This window comes from Phalacrocorax carbo, chromosome 3, assembly GCF_963921805.1.
Source record: "Phalacrocorax carbo chromosome 3, bPhaCar2.1, whole genome shotgun sequence".
NCBI classification, from domain to species: Eukaryota; Metazoa; Chordata; class Aves; order Suliformes; family Phalacrocoracidae; genus Phalacrocorax; species Phalacrocorax carbo.
Genome location: NC_087515.1, coordinates 96,674,736 through 96,694,890, shown reverse-complemented (window position 1 = coordinate 96,694,890; position 20,155 = coordinate 96,674,736). Strand labels below are relative to the sequence as shown.

Below are 20,155 nucleotides of genomic sequence, written 5' to 3'. Positions count from 1 at the left end.
AATAACAGACCAAGCCTGAATTCTTTCTTTTTACAAAGTAACAGATAAGGAGTATTATTCCTACTTCATGAATTGGCAAAAGGAGCGTGGAAAAATGAGGAGCTGTGGCTTTTTCTGGCTTAGACTAGAAATAGATTCTCGGTCCCAGTGTTCTGAGACTGGAGGTAGGGAGTTTAGCAGACACTTTCTGTATACTTTTCATCTCCTCACCTCTGTGCAACAGCTCATAGCAAGCATGCTTTTACCAAATTTTATTCCAAGCTTAAAATGTCACTTTGTATTACAAATTTACTTCCAGTTCTGTTTCAATACAGCTCCTTCACTATATCCTCACGGCAACTACTCCTACAGCATCATGTTTCAAAGAAGTTTCCATTTAGCTTTTGACAATTGGCACAGTTTTCAAACTCATTCAGTTAATGTGCAAGGATTACCTTCTAAAAAAGTCCGTAAAGCACTACTGATTCCCTATAAATCCACCACAGGGGATACACTAGCAAACTCCCCCCACCCCCGCATAAAGAAGTTTAAGTGTGATGCATTCCAGATGTTCTGAGCCAGCAGAATATCAAAAGGAGACGATTGTTCATCTAAGGTATGTTAGACTAGCATGTCGGCTCTTCCAGCTGACCCTGGAAATAGTTTTGGCCCTAGTCAATACAGTGAGACCAGCTCTAATTGTGGGGTCACACCACAAATATCCACAGGGTCTCAGATATGAGAAACCCTAAAAGAATTGCATACTGGCCACAAACATTTTGTATGACCAAGTTCCTCACTACGGTACCATGAGGAGGTTTAAGCTCTTACGCAGAAGTTTTGGATACAAATAGCAGAATTTCCCCTTGCATTACACATACTATTCCTGGGCCTTTTGCTTAGGTTTTCTCTTAAATTACTCCAACACCACAGTCAAACTAACCTTTATGTGGCCTTTCTGTGGTTTGAACTGAGCCTAACTCTCAAAGGTAAAATACCAGATACTTACTGGCAGTCCCTGAAGCCCAGCATCACCTGGAGCTCCAGGCTTTCCTGGTTCACCCTGAAAAACATTTTAAGTTGTAATTTATGCAAAACAAACAAAAGGGAAAATTTTATTTCTGGAACACAGAGCTGTAGTACTTTTGGATCTGTATGATAGGAAGGTTCCTTCAATTACCCTGATAATGTGCATAAATCCATGGGCAGCAGCACAATAAAAAGCGACAAATGAGTGAACAAGTCTAGAGCACTACCAAAGCTCAGATATATGCCAGCTGTGCCTTACTTTTGCTCCAGGCATTCCAGGGATCCCTTCACGGCCATCAACTCCTGGTAAACCCTTGAATGAAAAAAAAAATATTGTTGGAAAGATTTTGCCCAAGCACTCTGATATACAAATTAGCACAACATGAAGCAAATAAAGAAATGAACTATACATACAGGCTCTCCTTTAGGCCCAGGGAGACCATTTATTCCTCTTGTACCTTGAGGGCCCTAAGAATAATAATAAATGTAAAAAATAAACACATTGAAATGACAGATGTAAAGAATGTCAACACATATTCATTCAGATATACGTTACTTCAAGAGTACCAATTATGCTGTATGCTTATATGCTGTAAGTTAGCAATGTTTGCAAGTCAACATAAGCTGAAATTAGTCTGTGCTCACCCTCTCTCCCTTCGGACCTGCCTCTCCCAGTGGACCTCTCTGTCCCTGATCCCCCTAAAAGAAAAAAAATATTTTTGCAATAAAAATAGAATAAATTTACTTGTATTCTTGTATTATTAGCTAAAACCTCCAGTAAATCAACAACAGTACAATTCACACTTGGTTAAAGCAGACATCTAAACTCATACTATATTTAAAAATGCAGTTTCTTAAAACAGCAGCTGACAGTTATATTTTTAAAAACACAGCTCAAACCAGCCCCTACGAATCCAGGAGCATCTAAGGAAAGGACGTTGCACTCACTTTGTCAACCCATACAGTTACTGGCTATTTGGCTATTCCAAGGATAAACCCTGGGGGGGGGGGGGGGGGCGGGGGGGAGTGGGGCAGAGAGTGGGGAAGAATTTTAAAAAAGAAAAAAAGGCACAAATTGTCCTGTACAGGTTTTGTTCTAATGAATGAATATTTTCCAGTTTAAAACCTGAAAAAAATCCAAGCCGCCATAATCCACAGTAGCACTCAGGATGAAGAGGTAACAATAACATACTCGGAAGCTAAAGTGTGTTCATCTACCCCATAATTCCTTGGGGACAGTAAGAGATTCTGGACTTGACATCACTGTCATATCATTTATTCATCTGTGGGAAATCAATGGAATTGGATTAATCAGAGGCTTTTCTGATTCACAGCCACAAAGTTTCAGGACTTTGCATCTAACTGGGTAGACCTTGGGAAGTGTTTGACTGACGCACACTCTACTTACAGGTGCACCAGGAAGACCTTGGGGACCAGGCTCACCATCAAGTCCACGAGCTCCCTACAAAACAAGGAGGTAACACAAGACATTCAAATGAATTGCTGAAACACTAACAACTTACGCTCCCTCCTGGTTTGCTGGAAGCTGCAACTTCTTTACAGCTGAGGGTTTTTTATAGCTCTGACTATAAAAAAAAAAAAAACCACATCGAAGAATTTTGGCAAATTTTTTTTTATCTATCTTGGTTTTTTGTGGAGTTATAAAAGCCAATATTTTTAACTATGGAAAAATGTCATTCAGAAAATGACATTCAGTTCATTCTCCAAAAAATCACACTGGACAATGAGGAGGTAGTCCTTCTCATACTACTTGAGAAAATGTCTGTGTTGTCCTTAATAATATTATATCCTTCACCACATAATAGAATAGCACCAAAACATGAATAGAAATCATCAAGTGCAGCACAGCTATTTTTATCACATATGTTTCAAGGAAATAATGCAATTGCTACTCTGAAAGTAATTTTAAATGGAGACAAAAAAAGGTTTCAAAAAGATTTACAGAAAATTAGAAACTCCTTTGTCAAGCAGATGTAAATATTTCAAATAGACAAAACAACACAAAAAATGTAGGCAAATAACTATGAAGAATTAGAAGATATAAAGAAGGCCAGAAAAGCAAAGTAGGCTTCACAACTGTGTTAGTATCTTCTCATGAGAAGATTCACAATCAGGACAAATTTGATGCTGTTTCTGAACATAGATGATCACAGAATAAGGCTTCCGTGATTTCATTTCTGGAGAAGGAAACAATGGCATGATTGCTATATTTTATTCCTTCCAGAAATTTTTACCATATTTAGCCAGATCATAAGAATAGAAATGAAACAGTCAGTTTTGAAATGACAGTTAAAACCATTTCAATGAACAGCAGGAAAATTACCCAGCAAAGCCAGAGCCCATATAAACATGAATCCCACTGGAAGCAACTTAAGACACAAAAGCTGCGAGAGACAGAAAGAATGGCGAAAGAACAAACTCCTAATAAAAAACTCTGAAAAAAACTGGGACAGTGGAAGCAAACGATTCAGGAAGACGGAAATCGCAGGAGGGACTACTTAATACATTTTAGCTTTAAATAAAACATGCTATAGTTTACAGCTGCTATAACTTGCTATCTTGCTAACTACATACTTGCACACATGCCAAACTACTATAAATCCAAGGATCAGAGGGAAAGGTATGAAGAGTACATGCACTTCATGAAGCAGAAGGACCAAGCTGCCTTTCTTCCTGGCCAGAAGTAGAGTAGCTATGGAAATACAGCTGGTGGAAGAGAGAAAATGCAGGGGGTAAAAGGAGAAATTTAAATAAGCTTTAAAAACATTCAGTGGTGTATATTTTTTTATCCAGGCATTTTATGGAAAGAAAGGTTAATACTTACTTTGGTACCTTTAGGTCCTGTTATACCATTTATACCTCTGATACCTAGGATGCCCTAAAAATGAAAAGTATATTCAAATTATGGTTAAATCTTTTCATGAGAACTGTCCTAGTTTTCAGACAGAAGACTCAAGAAAGCATGTAGAACTCTTTATGCTTATTTTACTACTTTCTTAGTATAAAAGGAAAAATCCAGCTATTTCTGCATTAGAATATTTAACTTATAAGGTAATTTGATATTTTACTAATTTAGGACTTTTAAAAATAATAACAAAACTATCAGGTTGAATGCTACAACCACGAATACACCCTAAGGACTGAAAAAACCCACTGATTCCTCTTCTTGATTACTGCAGAGTTGAAGCATTCTCCCTGTGCAGCCTGTGTGAGAGGAACTCACGAAGGCCAGATTTGCAAAAGTGCTAAGGTGTCTGAAGTGAGCTATAGGACAGATGCAGGGAAAAGGCACCATGTGGCTTTACAGAACTCTAGAGGGTAGGCAAAATTGGGCAAGCTTTTTGAGAATAAAAGTGCTAAGTTTATACGCCCACCACACTTGAGAGGCTGGACTGAACAGACATTCTAGTGTAGCAGGTTGCATCATAACCATCATCACTTCCTCTCAAAATAGTCTCATGGGAAATTTGGCTTCAATTTTTAACTCTTCCTGAGAGACTGAAACTACATGGCCTGTCTCCTCTCTGCAGAGAGACCAAACCCTCAGCCATAATGTGTTTATCCTGCAAAAAGAATGTGCTACAACTTTGTTAACAAAACAGCTACAGACACTTCAAAGCAGCATAGAAAAACCTACTCCTTGACCAGACTCTTGATGGGCAGCCCTTTTACTTTTACTTTTACTGGCCCTTCAGATAGCAGAAGCTGCATCTTACACAAGTACTTTTTCTGCACTAGGGCCCTAGGGATACTTTTTTCAGCATCAAACATAAAAAGGATTCCACCCTTTCCTTTACTTAGTCTCTAGTCTTTCTTTAATCCAAATCTGGAGATTAATGTTGTTTTATGTTTATAGAGAATTCTGTAATTTAGGATTTGGATGTCATGTGCATCAAAGTAAGCTCCTGTATATCATCACACCTTACACCAATGGTATTAAAGAAATAGTTTCACATCCAAGGAAAAAAACAATAAAACCCCACCAGAAAATAAACTATAGAAATTAAACATGTTATGCCTAAAGTCTCTGCCTATTTCTCTTACTTAGAATGACCCCTTTATTCTGTTTCCTGTTGCCTCTTCAGATGTGATAACTATAAGAGCAGCTCCTCACAAGGAAACAAGCTCAGGAGATATGTGCCAGAACAAAAAGTCAGGTGAAGCAAGACAGGAAAATAATTCAAAAATCTGAAGTGTGATTGAAGGTTTCTTTCTTGGCATGGAAAAAGGTGAAAAACTGAAAGGGAAAAAAAAGTCTATTCTTCAGTGGCTGTTACCTCAAGTTTTAGCTAACCCTTAATTTCACAGTTAAGCATGTTTTAAACATAAACACAGCTTTGAAAGGCTGAAGTCAGAGTAATCAAAATTATGGAAAGGAAGGCCAGGGAAAGAAAGCTATTTGCACAGTCTAAACACAACACAAAATTTAGGACATTAAATACTTTTAAAAATATTCCTCTCTATAGAAATAGTTAGAGCTTTGTGCCACACAATAGTGCAGCTTTTTGGAGGGACTTAAATAATTCTACCTTCCCTCATAGACATTATGGCAGAAGAAAGGGAAAGGTGTGTGGCATGTTTATAATATCTATTTTCTTACAATAAGAAGAAAAAAGTTATGACATAATAAAGCAAATGGGCAACACTGTTTAAGACGAAATACTTTACTGGAGGGCCTTGAGCTCCCACTTCACCACTGGGTCCTTGGTCCCCTTCTTCACCCTGGGAAAGCAAAAGGAAAACATCTATAGCTGATCCATACCGTGCATATTACTCCCTCATTGTAGCAGGTACATTTACTACTGTTGTTTTCTGTCACCATGTCCTGCTTGAAGGAAATCCAAATGAAGTCATACTACTTCCTCAGAACATAGACAGGGATTCATTTAGGTTCACATTCCATTCAACTATTAGTCAAAAGGGTAATTTCAAAACCACCTCAGTATAAAGAATAACAATAATACTTTACTCCTAATCTGTCTGTCATTCCTTTTATTCTTGATGTTAATCTTTTTTAGTTTTTATATTTTTTTTAGATTAAAAGCATAATGAAGGTATACCCATATATGTGAATGGACTAGATATGCTACTAGCTCTGCATCACAATATCACACTGCGCTTCAGAATTTTTTGAAAACTAAAAGGGTAAAATGCCTTATCTGGTCAAATCCCGATTTGATTAGATGGCAACCTCTCTCATACAATGACAGTGCACCCTAGTGGAATGACAATATTTACTCCCAGTTTAATTTGCACACAGGGATTTTGGAGCATAAGACAACAGGAAAAAATAAGGGAGCTATTTCTAGTATGGCAATATTCTTTTCAATATGCTTAGGAATAGAGGGCAGGGAGTGGTGGGGTTTTTTAAATAAAACAGAACATTTTTCTCGGATTTTTTTTCTCCCAACATTGAAGCACAGACGAAGGTAGTACAAAACTTCTCAACTTTTCTTACAAATATCTTAATGTTAAACAAGGTTAACTCAAATAAAACACCTTAAAAGAGTTCACATTTCAGTCTCCAAGCTGAATTGGACTTGGCATCTTTACTGCAGTTATAATCTTTCTTTGCCTATGAACTTGTACTGTGTCCTTTCTCTCTCAAATGCATTTCCCTCTCATTCTTCCTGTCCCTGTTACTACACAGCTGTGCCACAGAAAAATTTACCTGGTAATTCCACAGAATACTTCTGCATTTAAATGTTTGGAAGTTTTCCAATTAATAAATTTTACTTCAGTTTTTTCCTTGAAAATTAAATTGCATGTTGAAAATAAAAAGCAGAGGAGTACAGCAGCACTGACTTCTGCATCATAATAAACACAGAGTACAGGTGAATGAAGTATGGAGATGTGCCTTTGGTTACTCTGGCATATGTAGCATGTCTTCATGCATGTGTTTGAAAACAAGGCTAAACTACTATTACCTCGCTAACAGCAGGTGTTCCTTTTTATTTTTTGCTCTTTTTTTTACCTTATAACCTTGTCTTCCTGGTTCTCCAGACTCTCCTTTTGAACCTTTCTGTCCCTAAAATAAATGTAAAAACCAAACAAAATAATTAGAGCTTATTAAAAAATAAGATACAGTGTTTTGCAAAACAGACAGACTCCTCAGAACTATCTTGCTGCTCCCTCTGCAATTCAAATGCTTCCTCACCTATCCAGTTAACAACACATATCAAGCACCGTGTTCAAAATGATCTGTTTCTTGATGTAGCAGGGTTGTCAGACAGTTTTCTAGACAGGTCAGTATTTCTTCTTAGGTTAGCCCATAACGATTTCCTCAGGCCAACAGAATTCCCAGAAACCAGCAAAGAATACATTTAAAAATCTTAGATAAAATGAGACTTCAAAAGCATTCATTTCAATTTAGTAGGTTACACATCTCCCATGAGAAGAAAAAGAAATAAAAAAGACAAAGGATTTGAGAGAATATTTCGTTTCAGGAGTCATCAGACTACTGGTCTGCAAAGTAAATAAAGAAATCCTTCAAAGACTCTAATCCTTTCAGGACCACACATAAATTTTACCCTGAAGATTACAACAGCAGTAAGAGATTTCAACAAGATGATGTTATTTTGGCAGTAAGGAATTGAAATAACTCTAAGCATCCACACTGATGCACTGTTTTTTGAAATTAACAGTGAACTGCCCTTCTGTCAAGCCAGCAATTACCCTCCCTAGTGCTCCGAGACGGTATCTCTATAAGGAATGCTTGAACAAACAGATTCTTTTACCTTCATTCCCATTAAGCCAGCATGTCCTGGGCGGCCAGGTGGACAAGCATTGGGACACTGGAAAAGCATCCACATAGTTAGTACCACATAGGTGGAATACGGTTGTTGGAAATTATTTTCAAAAAAACATGGACAACTATCTTACCAATGGATCCCCATCTTGCAGGCCAATTGTTCCCTAAATCAAATGAAATTAAATCAGTCAGTAAAAGAGAAATAACCAGACTAGACGCATTAGACAATATAGTCATTAGACAAAACAGGAAATACTACTATCTAAAGCTGGAATCAGAACTATAATCAACCAAAGGTTCTCCAACATGAGAACACCTAAACTGTAGAATATCATTGTAGGATTGCAGGTACCTGCAATATCCTGTCCTCTAACTTAGATCAACTTTTCTGAAAAATAAAGTAATTATTTTGTTTTTTAAGCTACATAAAACATATTTTCTATTAAATATAGAGCACATATTTGAAACCCCATGAATTTCCAACAGAACCCAAGACAATTTCTATAATAAGGACAACTTTTACTTTTCCAACTTACTACCGTTCAAGATTCAGATCTTTACAGAGAAAATAATCTTCTCACAATGCAAGTATTGGTAGACGAGCCAGATGTCTGGCAGTTAGTGGAATTGCAATAAACCAGAGATGAGTGTACAACGAGATGGACTCAGTGGGGGGAAGGTAATTCCTCATATTAAATCAAATACTTGGTGGAAGCTAACGGGAGGCTTATGAGGCACAACAGGGAGAAATATGATTTCACAGCAGCAGCTGGACTCTTTAAAGGCCAGTGGGAGGGAGCACACTGTTTCAGAGAAGCACAGGGGGTTTTAAGGAATGAGCTGCTCTCCTTTTATACAGAATGATTTTAAAAAAGCTCAGGGTATGTTTGGGTCCATAATGTCATCAAGTAGAAGTGGGATTGTGGCACTTCAGAAATTTAAAAAGGACAAAACTGTCCAGGAATAGAAGCAGCATACACCATTTTTGAGAATTCATTTTTAATTGTTTCCTAAATACTCTTTTCACTTTATCATTCACACTTTTTACAATGCCTCTGTCAACTCTCTGGCAACTTCAATGAAAACAAAACACACAGCACAAATAAAGCATACAGATTGAGGGTCTGTCCAGCAGAGGTACAGCTTTTAAAAAGACGTTAGTAAGACACAAGCACATTTCCCAGTGATTTGCATTTCACAGCACCCAGCCTCCAACGTCTCTGCCAGACACTCAGTTTTATCTCACTGGGCAGGTAAATAGCCACAAGACAAAGGCATAACACACATTCCCCCTCCCTAGAGGCTCAAAGAAGATAACAATTCACTTATAGAGGCAAAGCACCACTGCAAAGCTTTCTTACATCCTTTGCAAGTAGCAGGCCTGGTTGCAACAAAGGCTTTAGAAATTAACCCACCTGGGAGCATATATTTCTGGCTCATAGCCAAACATTAAATTTTTCTCCTTCTAACAGAAGAAAGTCTATCTCTGCTGAATTACTACTAGTGAGGCTTAACAAAGACTATGTTTACAGTACTACTTGAATGAACAAGGAAGTTTAAACCCTGTAAAAGTTACAGTTTAAGACCATTTGCATAAATGGGAAAACATCATGACAGAAGTTGCACAGTTTGCATTTCAAAGTAACTTTTATAACAATAAAGACTAGCAACTTGCTTTCTAAATGAAAGATCAAATGTTAATATTATTAAATGAGGCTTTGACCACAAGCCTCTAGACATTGTGAATTAATATAGCTTGATGAAATCCTAAGGTTGGTATTCAGCTGTAGGACTTGAGAAGTTTTGTTCAAGCAGCGACAATACATAATTCAGACATTAGCACATATTAAAGGCAATCACTTACCCGAGGGCCTGGTGGTCCTGGTGGCCCTGGTGGCCCTCTTTTTCCTGGATCTCCCTAAAAAAGGATAATTTTGCTGATTCATCATAATACTGACAACCAGCGGTTACATATTCATACCACACAACAACAGTGAGAAATGAAGTAGCTGCAGAACGATGGGCTAGGTAACCAATTAAAACCTAAACCCACAACATGGCTCCAATAGTAGAATGGGAAAACCAATTTTTTAGTAGAAAGGGAGCCATGTTGAGGAGTAGGAATCACAAAAAACAAATTTCAGCAGGTTTAGGAAGCTGAAACATCTGACCACAGGATCATCTATGCACTCCTCTATCTCATAACTGCTAATTAAGTACTGAATTGAAAAATCCTAGTAACTGGCAAAAATGCCCAAAGCACAGAGAGGAAAAAAATCCCCTTTTTCAGAGCCCATGATGAATTTACCAAGTTAGAATCTTCTCCTGTTTGTGAAGTTTTGATGTACAATAAAGCCAACACAGAACCTCTGCAAATTATTTTTTCTGAATGCTTTTAATTAAAATCAGTCTAATATTCTGACAGGGACCACCTTTTAATTTAATACTGTCATTTCAATAGTATGGTTGATATGTTATTAAATCATAAATAAAATGAACAAGACAAATATAGAAAAATCATTCACTAATTCTCAAAATGCATGAGCTATAGAGCCATAGGCTTAAAAAACACCAAAAAAGAATATTTCTTTCCCACACAATATGTAATTACATTATGGGACTCATTATCATAGATGTGTTGTGGAAGTCCATGATAAAAATGGATTCAAAAAGAGAATGACTACAATAATGGAGGATAGGCTCATATATAGCTTTTGAAAAAGGCAGCACAGACGCAATTTCTGATTCAGGCAGTCTCTGAACTGCTGACTCCCAGAATGTGGGACAATATGACAGAAAAATGTCATTTTACAAAGAGCATGTACACTTCCCTAGGTATCCATTATTGCCCTTTCTACAGCAAGACAGTGAGCTAGGTAGATCATCTTCTGAAACAAACTGGCAGTTTTTAGGGTTTTTTTTTAATATTCATTTATATGACAGAGTACAACACACGGGGAGAGATAAGCATTAAAAAGTAGGCTTCATTAAACAAAATTTTAATGCTATTTCAGATTTCAAGTGAAAAAATAACAACCAGTTTCAGTTTGCATTGCAGTGGTAAAGTATGGAGTCAAAATATGAGTGTGCTGAAACTGAGTGCACAGTTTAGCAGTAAGGTCACTAGATGGAGTCACTCTTAAAATGAGACTAAGAAGAAATACCAAATTGCCCTTTTCACCGATATGCAAATGGAAAACAGAAATAGTATGTGGTCATGTACCATAATACATACATGAGCATTAAAGCTAAAGGTCTGCATGTAATGTTAAGTTTTACATTTCTTGTATTTCTGGCAGGTTTGCTTTTTGATTTTAGCTTTCCTTGAGTGGGTTATGGGACGCTATATGAAACACTTAATTCTAATCTAATGGATGGCCCTCACTTTGTACTATTAATTGTTCCTTATTTCTGATGAGCTTCAAACACAATCTTTCCTCTATCAGTGATCACTGTAGAGGAAAAAAAAATGTGTTTTCAAGTGCTGTTATAACCCAACTAGTGTTTAGATGGCACAGTAATTATTCGTTTTCTCTATAAGTACCTTCCAGCAATTGAATAAACCTACATTTTGAGCAAACATGGTAGTACTTACAGGTGGACCAGCACGACCTACTTCCCCAGGAAGTCCTGCTGCACCAGCTGGACCCTGTAACAGCCAAGTTAAATAGTATTTTTAGACAATACAATATTTTTACAACAAGCATCCAAGGAGTGGGAACGTGTAATTATCTCAAACAGCAAACTATGCCTTCAGACACCAGTATTGTTACCAAATATACCATAAGCCTAAGCAGCCTCAGTAGTAGCTGAAGAAAGCATACATAATAGACATATAACATTAGGATTAAAATAGTTTCTTTTCTGACTTGATTACTTTTTATTACAGTATAACAGCTGTATTGAATATTTAAACAGATTCATTAAACAACATATTTATGAATTTTAAAATTTATACTTACAGGTGGTCCAAGAAGGCCCTTGCCCTGTGAAATATGAAAAAAGGTCATAAGTGGGGAGGGTTCCACACCTAGTCAAGCTGTTTGCCATGATTAGAGTACTTGGGACAAAAACATACAAATAACCTGATGTTTGATTCTGCAAAATCACTCTGAAAACTTGCCTAACTAATGTTAAATATCATTTTTATTATCAGGTAATCAATACCAGGAGAAAAATTACATAATTTATGAATTTGCCTTGCAGTAGCATTTACTTACACATATTTACAAACCCATATACTTCAACAGAGAAATGAAGATACCAAAGCCTTTGGTTTTAGCTAATTATCAAGTACCGTGATAAACACATCTATGCTATAATCATTTCCTTCCAACGGTGCATTTAAATTTAGAATAAAAGAGATTTTTTTTTTTTGCCAGTGCTTCCCCAAGGTCGAAATCCATTAAACCAGTGCTTTTTGGTAACCAGAAAGAACAGCAAACTGCTCCCGTTTACATTTTCCATCAGTATGGCTCTGAATCATTTTAATGAGAAGTGTCCAAGATACACATACGTTTCTACCTATTTGGACAATACACCTCCTCTAAGAAAACAGTCTTGCATTACTAAAGGAAATGGATAATGTTATGGACAACAGCGTCAATTATGTGTATGAAACACTGGCATACAAAAATCACAACCATACTTGAATCTTCAAGAGATTTGACATAATAAAGCGCCTGAGCTGAGTGGAGTTTAAAAGCCACAGAATATCATGCCAGGATTGTATCTGCAAGGTTGTCCTTAGAAAACCTGGTATAACAGGGAAAACTTGAAGCATTTATCAGAGTCATTCCATTTTAACCATTTAATGCACACCAGAAAGTAAACTTTTTCACCTTGCATAACCTGCATAATTCCTTTGCTTAACACTCCCTTGTTGCAATTCTTTATATTATACATGTCTACATTTGACTATACAAATCAAACTTTCACTGCATCACATCACATGAGCTTGAAGAACAGTGGCAATAAAACTAATTAATGTTGTTGCCAAGGCTTCTGACTTTCTGTTTGCACTGAGCATTTTAACTACTTAAGCAAGGGGGTTTTGTGAGAAATTAAGTTTTTGGATAACCATCCAGAGACTACTTCACTTGCAAAAGGCCACTGACTGAATTCAAAGCAGTGCATGATTACACCTAAATACTCATTTAATCATGTAACCAGCATGCAGACAGTATTAAGTGTGCTCACTATGTTTCTCATAAATGAGGTCTCATGGATCAAACCAAAGACCTGCAATGGTTAAACAGCGCCATTACTTCACACTTGTACTAACAGCTTCTCAAAAAGTCTCTGGATCTGAGAATTACAACCATCACACCAGCACTACCACTCCTATCCTTCTTTTTTTATTTATTAGGTTTCATTACTCCATCTCACTAAAGGTGAGATGACTGGCACTGGCCATTTTGAGAAACTTCCACTAACTGCTCTATTCCTTCAGCATCTTAAACACATTCATCAGAAGGAAAGCCTATATAAATGGAATTTCCCCAAGAGATTTATTTTGAGCATTAATCTTTCCATATGGATTCAGCATGTCCAAGCTTTTAATGAGTATGGAACCACAAAATCAATCCCCAGGCTTCCTCCTAAAATGTGAGGTCTAAGGATTAACTTTAACCTTAAGAATTACAAGGGTTATGACACAAGGTGACCAAGTATATCCATCTTTTCTTTACCTTTAAATAACTACAAATTATCATTTCCTCATTATAAATATTTCTGCAGATTCGCCTTTAAATATGAGGTCCAGTTGCTTATTAAGCAGAGGCAGAACTCCAAATGCAACCCCTTCCGAGATTCACTGAAGCATTATCACCTTAAGACTGAAAGTCTCAGGACAACAAAAATCACTAAACTTTGAACAATGGCGCAAAATCTCTTCAGGTATATTGCTCTTACAGTCTCAAAACATGATCGCAAAAGATCTGAACCAGGCAAGTGCTGCTCTGAATAGAAACAGCATTCTACTCTGACAAGTTGGTCCAATTTGCTGCTTTCCCATAGTAACATCTCCACTTCTAAGATGCGATTAACCCTCTTTATGGATATTTTATATACCCACTTTTTCAGAAGGCTCTTAAATTATTCTTTCTTACATTAGTCTGTTAATGGTGAGGAAAAATCATGTATATTTTCCTCAAGCCAATTTTTATTTCAATTGACAGGATAAAACACTACAGTATTTTAACCTACTATTTCAGTAATTCGGTTTTAATTCCCCATTTTTTCCTCTCCCATAGTAGTTATTTTCATGTACACTTTTTTCCGTATCATCTGAGTAACATATATGACAGAGTTAAGCTATCTCCTCATTCCAGACACACATTTTAAAATGCATTGCAAATGACCCAGAAATTATTTCCCCACCTACTTGACAGCAAAATTGAAAATAAACAAACAAACTCAAACCCCAACAGAAAAAATATAGGGCTTTCAGTCTACCTAGAAGCTACCTCAGTTCTGCTATTTTCTGTGACTAAATTTAGCTCCTATATTGAGTCTACAGGTTGAGCAGCCATTACAAAAGCATTACATATTTTCTAGATTTTCAGGTAAGAAACAGCATCCATGAAAATTAAATGCAAATGTCCACATAAAATGATTAATCTTAAGTTTGACCATGTCTATAATGTAATGTCTTCAAGAATAACATTATAATTTCCTCCCTGGCCAAATATCAAAATGATTGTTTAATATAAATGTAGTGAAAGTTAATGGGGCATGGTCAAAAATACAAAGATACAGTCGAAGATACAGAATTTCACAGCAAGGAGTGCTATATCAGAATACAATGCCTCTTCTATTTAATACCAATAACTTCTCCAAATTGAATCTAATTTGTAATTAGATTTTAATTATGTGTAGCCCTAATACAATTTAATGCCAGTCATCTTGTTCCATTACTCATTTTCCTTGGGTTTTTTCCGGTTTTCCTGTATAATCTGAGTTTCTACATGCCAATCATCATTCACTTCTTCAACTCTGTAAAATTCCTAAAATTCACAATTGTTTTCAGCCCCCAAAGCCAGATATTAAATACATCTGCATGTCAACTGGAACAGTACTCTTCGCATGTCCTTTCTCGTATTTTGTCTTCTTTTGATATGGAACAGCACAAGAAGTCCCGTAAAGCATTTACACTTCAGTGTTGCCATTTAAACACATGGCAAAGAGCTGAAAACAGGAACTGTCGGCTAATTTACACAAATAAAGCATGAGCTGTCCTGTCTCTACAGCATTTTCACAGAGATGGAAAAAAAAACTCTATGCATCCAAAAGTTGTGACCACATCACAAACACTCCTTTCTTTTCTATGGCTTACAAACCAAATATGTCCTTTCAGTAATATCTGCACATTCTGATATAAAGACAGAAAGGTTCTTTTCCATACTACTTTAATATCTTATGAGTTCTTTAAAACCTCAGAAATAGTTTCTGGCTTTTCTTCACTACATTTAATGGTAAGAATCCTTCATATTGATACTTAAGGACTAAAAAGCCTTTTCATATACTACATATAAATGCATATACCTACCGGCAGTCCACGAGCACCTGGCAGTCCTGGCTCGCCCTTTAAAAGATAAAAATTGAGTTTTTCAAGAGGCATTAGCATAAAGTTTTGTAAACAACATACAGGAAGATGCTCTCAACTTTTGGAGGGTATCATTTAGTGGACATATTCTGCAAGTATTATTCACTTCATTAATGTAATGTGGGTTTCAGTGAGACTTGATAGAAAGACTTTTGCAATATTAAAAAGATACAGCCTTAGGCCTTTTTTCCCACCCAAAAAAAAATTCAAACCTGCTGGTTACTCTGACTTCTCATGTATATTTCATTTGTCTGATTCCTGATGAAGTCAGGTCTCACCGTCTGGTTCCCACTGCGTATTACTATGACATAATTACAGCACAAGATGGAAAGAGCCTCACCATTACTGAAGATGCTCAACCTTAGTCATCAGTGTAACGCCACCATTCCTTACTGCTGGCTGGGTGAATGGAACTTGCTTTGTACTGTGTGAAAAGGGCCCAGTGGGTCTGTATTCTATAGATGTTTTAATATTGTAAGAAAGGCTGCACACCTCATTAGTTGCATAGTGACAAACAAAAATCCTGCTTAGAAAAGAATCCCATCATTTCATGTGTAATTTTGTTCTTACCTTCTGTCCTTTTGGTCCTGTAGCTCCACGTGAGCCATCAGGTCCTGTGAAACCCTTTGGAAGTAACGTATACAATGTTAATGCAAAGGTTACATCATTTTCTTAATCACAACAGAAAACATTCTAAAACATACAGTAATAAAGCTATTAGATGAGATAAGTAACTGCAGGAGACTTAAAATTCAAATGCCTATTTACATGTACAGATAGAACTGCCCAAATTTAAAGTACTAGCTTCTCGTGACAAACATCAGTGCCTGTGATACATGTCCTTCAAAAATTATTCAGTTAAATCACAAACTAAACACGTGATCTCACATGAACTTATTTCCTCTCAATGGGAGATCGATTAATTTAGTTCATGGCTTAGGTTAAAAACAACAACTGTCAGAGTTTCCCATTTCAAATAAACCACTCATTGACCAAAAAAAAAAAAAATATCAACAAAGCTGCCAGGCTGGATTTGAGTTTATCCTATCTGTCTATATGTCTATATGGCTAAAATAAAAAGCAATCATGATATTATAACTACAAATTCATTTGGAGTTCTTTTGTTTTCTGTTGTTTCCAATTAATCAGCTTCTATGGCTTTGAAATTTCCAGATATCCATCAGAAAAGCCTTGCTTTTATATTTGTCTAATACTTTTCTCTTTTGGTACACTTCCAGTAATTCAGTGCTCACCCAAAGGGATGTTTTCTCTAATAATATGTTTTCAAAAGCTTACGTGATCATTACAGGCAATTACTGTACAGTATCTTTACTCAGTCTATTAAACCTGACACTGAAATAGTTTGTGAAAGAAAAATGAGATTTAAAAAGTCAGAACTGCCTCACCAATTAAACATGGAAGAAGGTATTATATATCTAAAATCCCAATTAAGAGTTGAACGCACAGTGGGAGTACAATTTTGTCTTCCAGTTTTGTCTTCCAGTGAAAATAAAAAAGGTTCACCATTTCAGAACAGAGTATTCCAGTATTACAGTTTCACTCATATACTAATATAAGGGAATATGCAAGTGTGAACAAATATCAAAAGTTGAGCTGAGTTTAAAACATTCTGTTTCACCTGATTGCGTTACCACAAATTCTGGCAAGGAAAACAAAACCATGCCTTAAGTGAAAATGATAAGCGGCCATGATTTTTAAAGACCTGCTTCTGGGTTTTTGACACATACAAATGGGTTGTGGTCCTTTATTGTTTTCAGGAAAAATGAAGTGACATGAGATACCACTCATGGCAAGCCCATTTCCTCTTACAGATTTGAAATTTGAACAGTTTAACTAAAGGCTGTTTCAGCTCCATGTCCACTAAACCTCTTTTCAAAAGCAAACTAAAACTTAACTGCTAACAATATTGCTATCTTCAATAAATATCACGCTTTTTCATTTATATAATTTGCAATATTTTCTAGTACACTAGTTTGTTTTATAATTTAAAACATAAAAAATAAATATTATATACGTGTTCTACCACTTACATAAATTAAACATAAGCTTGCCTGCCTACTGTCATAAGACCTAAGTACTAATACAACAATCTTGCTTCATAGTGAGAAATGCTTTCAAACACTGCTCACAAGAGAAATATGAAGTTTCCAAAAATGTATGAAAGTGGTTTTATTGCCACTAATTTATTCAAGAGATACAACCTAACAGACCGTCAACAATAGATGATGTTGAAACTTTATTTCAACTTGTTGAAACTTCTATTCTGTATTATTTTCCACAGAAAAAGGAAGATATATTAGCAGGTATGGGCTCTGCAGTGGCTGAAGCCTGGGAGGTTTTTATCTGGAGTAACAGCTATATGGAAATCTAAGTTTTTCCTCAGAAACTGAGCTAAAATTCCTTCCTAAGCTTCAATTTAGTAAAACGAGAACTGTCCACTTTAACATCAGGCCTACAGGGCTGATCTAAATGATTTTTTTTTCTTCCCATTTTCTCTGGCTTAGGGAAGGAGAGGCTAATGAGACCTAAAATTACTAAACACAACCCCTCCACACACCCGCTTCAGGCACTAAACACCAACTGCCCAGAAGAGGCTGGCCCATCCTGATGACCTGCAGCAGGCCCTCCTGCCCAGGCCTGGCTTGGATCTCCTCTTGCCCTTGCTGCCCTTCTCTTTGCCCCACAGGGAGCGGGGTGCTGACCTGAGGCTGCTTCCAGTGGGCACAGCATGACCTCCTCCCCGCAGCACCACCGCCCAGCACCCTGTCCACAGCATGGTGGCAGCACCCAGCAGCCCCTGTGCTGTTCCTCAGCTGCTGCCCCGGCACCCTCAGCACGGCTGTGCTCCTCCAAGGCAGCATCATTTACCTTGGAGAAAAGTGCCTCTCCCCCATGCATACTGCTGGCACTCACCGGCAGGTGTGAGAAAGCCAAAGACCTCAAAAGGAGGTCATGCTTCTACAAAAATAGACTAAAAAAAGAGGAAATTCCAGAAAATCAAGTGTACTCACATCAGGTCCCGGCTCTCCAGGTAGGCCAGGGGATCCTGGTTTGCCTGCATCCCCATCTGGACCCTTCAGGATTTAAAATAACAGTTAAACTTGTTTCAGAGAAGGAAGGAGAAATAAAGGTCAAAACCTCTTCTCTCACAGAAGCAACTGCAAAGTATCTGAAATCACTTACTGGTGGACCAGGGGGGCCATTCGGACCTCTCTCCCCCTAACAAGATATGAAAAGGAGGTATTAGTCAGGGCTACAGTGAGCTTTTATGGTCCCTCATGAAAAACACTGACTTGCAGATTATCAGGAATAATCCCAAACTGATTCTTATTGGCGGAAAGTAATATTAAACCCACATGATCTCTATCATAGACTAACAGAAATAATCACAGAAACTTCTGACAGGAACTGGGGGAAAATACATAGTAGCTCCTATCAGGAATAACAACACAAATCCTTATCATGCTTTAGTATGAGTGATACTATGTAAAACCTTTTGAGAGTAGAATTATAAAACCCCTACACCCCATTTAAGGCAAATAATCATAGCATATGATGCTGATTACATAAAATAAATAATCCTGTATTTTCCATATCAGAGATAATCTGAAAGGCCACCTTCTCCCCTCATCCCAGCCCACTACTGAAGATGAGGCCCATCAGTTCCTATCTGGATCTCCAGCCAAATTCAAACTCCTCAGGATTAAATGCCAACAGTGAGGACCATGCAGGTACAGCTCGAGGTACTGCCTATTTCCTAGGCACGGCATGGGAAACACTTACATCGATGCCATCAATACCGGGAACTCCTGGTGGCCCCGGTGGACCTGGGGGGCCTGGTGGACCAGGGAGACCTCTCTGACAAGGAGTAAAAATAAAAAAGGAGCAATTAGATCCTCGCAAGCTTGTGAGAGCCAGTCTTGAGGGACCGGCACAATGAGAGGTGGCTTCCATGTGTTAGTCAGGGGGTCAAACCTGTGATAAGGAGCTGTGTCCTCACCCCACACGTGTCAGGACCCACAGACCCTGTATCCCATCTTAGCTGCTGCTGCAATGGCCAGCAACACTCCACTCGTGGCAGAACGGGGACGGGGTGTTAAACCCCCCTCCGCGGGCCCAGCCGCCCCCCTGCGCCCCGCAATGCTGGCAGGGCCAGGCCAGGCGGAGGGGGCTCGACTCCCCTATCCAGCGGGATCTGAACGCCGTATGGGAATGACAGGGTGGCAGAAACAGAGTGATCTTTGCGAATCAGACACTGAAATTCACTAAGCTACTCTAATCACTCATTCAGGCAACACAAAGGAGACAGTCTTCCTAGGAGTTCGTGCTAGCAAAGAAAATTTAAAACAGCCCTTTCCCTACTTAACCGGCGGGCTCAGCGGTTCCCCCTGGTTCCTCAGGATTACATTAGCATCCACAGAGGCGCTTTCTCAAAGCACCGGGCTCCCGAGGGGGAGGCAGGAGGCGCCACCAGCCTGTGGAAACCTAGAGAAAGGCTTTCACAGGTCTCGGTACCTATAATGGGGGGCTCTGTTCTCCTCGGAGCCAGCTCCGGCCGCGGCCCCACAACGGTGCTCTGTGATCAGGAGGCTGGCCCCGGGCCCTGCTGGGGCCCTGAGCCTGGACCCCGGCTCCCCACAGCGCTGCTGCTCTGGGCTGCTTTCCTCCGCACACCGTTCTTCCCAGTAATAACCCGTCCAGCGGTAGCTGTCGATGGAGCTCAAGCCCCCCGGGCTGATGCCCACCGG

At 38.2% G+C, this 20,155-nt stretch overlaps 1 protein-coding gene across 2 annotated transcripts in view; it reads right to left on the bottom strand.

Moving 5' to 3' along the window:
• Window positions 1–20,155, bottom strand: part of COL9A1 (collagen type IX alpha 1 chain) — a 72,281-nt gene that overhangs the window by 32,517 nt on the left and 19,609 nt on the right. For both annotated transcript variants that reach the window (XM_064447835.1, XM_064447836.1), the window contains 18 exons: window positions 19,191–19,265; window positions 18,591–18,626; window positions 18,419–18,481; window positions 15,957–16,010; window positions 15,330–15,365; window positions 11,743–11,766; window positions 11,376–11,429; window positions 9,645–9,698; window positions 7,912–7,944; window positions 7,767–7,823; window positions 7,004–7,057; window positions 5,698–5,751; window positions 3,854–3,907; window positions 2,417–2,470; window positions 1,654–1,707; window positions 1,423–1,476; window positions 1,268–1,321; window positions 989–1,042 (listed from right to left, as the gene is read on the bottom strand). In XM_064447835.1, coding sequence (XP_064303905.1) covers window positions 989–1,042; window positions 1,268–1,321; window positions 1,423–1,476; window positions 1,654–1,707; window positions 2,417–2,470; window positions 3,854–3,907; window positions 5,698–5,751; window positions 7,004–7,057; window positions 7,767–7,823; window positions 7,912–7,944; window positions 9,645–9,698; window positions 11,376–11,429; window positions 11,743–11,766; window positions 15,330–15,365; window positions 15,957–16,010; window positions 18,419–18,481; window positions 18,591–18,626; window positions 19,191–19,265 — 918 coding nt within the window. The remainder of the gene's footprint in view (window positions 1–988; window positions 1,043–1,267; window positions 1,322–1,422; window positions 1,477–1,653; window positions 1,708–2,416; window positions 2,471–3,853; window positions 3,908–5,697; window positions 5,752–7,003; window positions 7,058–7,766; window positions 7,824–7,911; window positions 7,945–9,644; window positions 9,699–11,375; window positions 11,430–11,742; window positions 11,767–15,329; window positions 15,366–15,956; window positions 16,011–18,418; window positions 18,482–18,590; window positions 18,627–19,190; window positions 19,266–20,155) is intronic.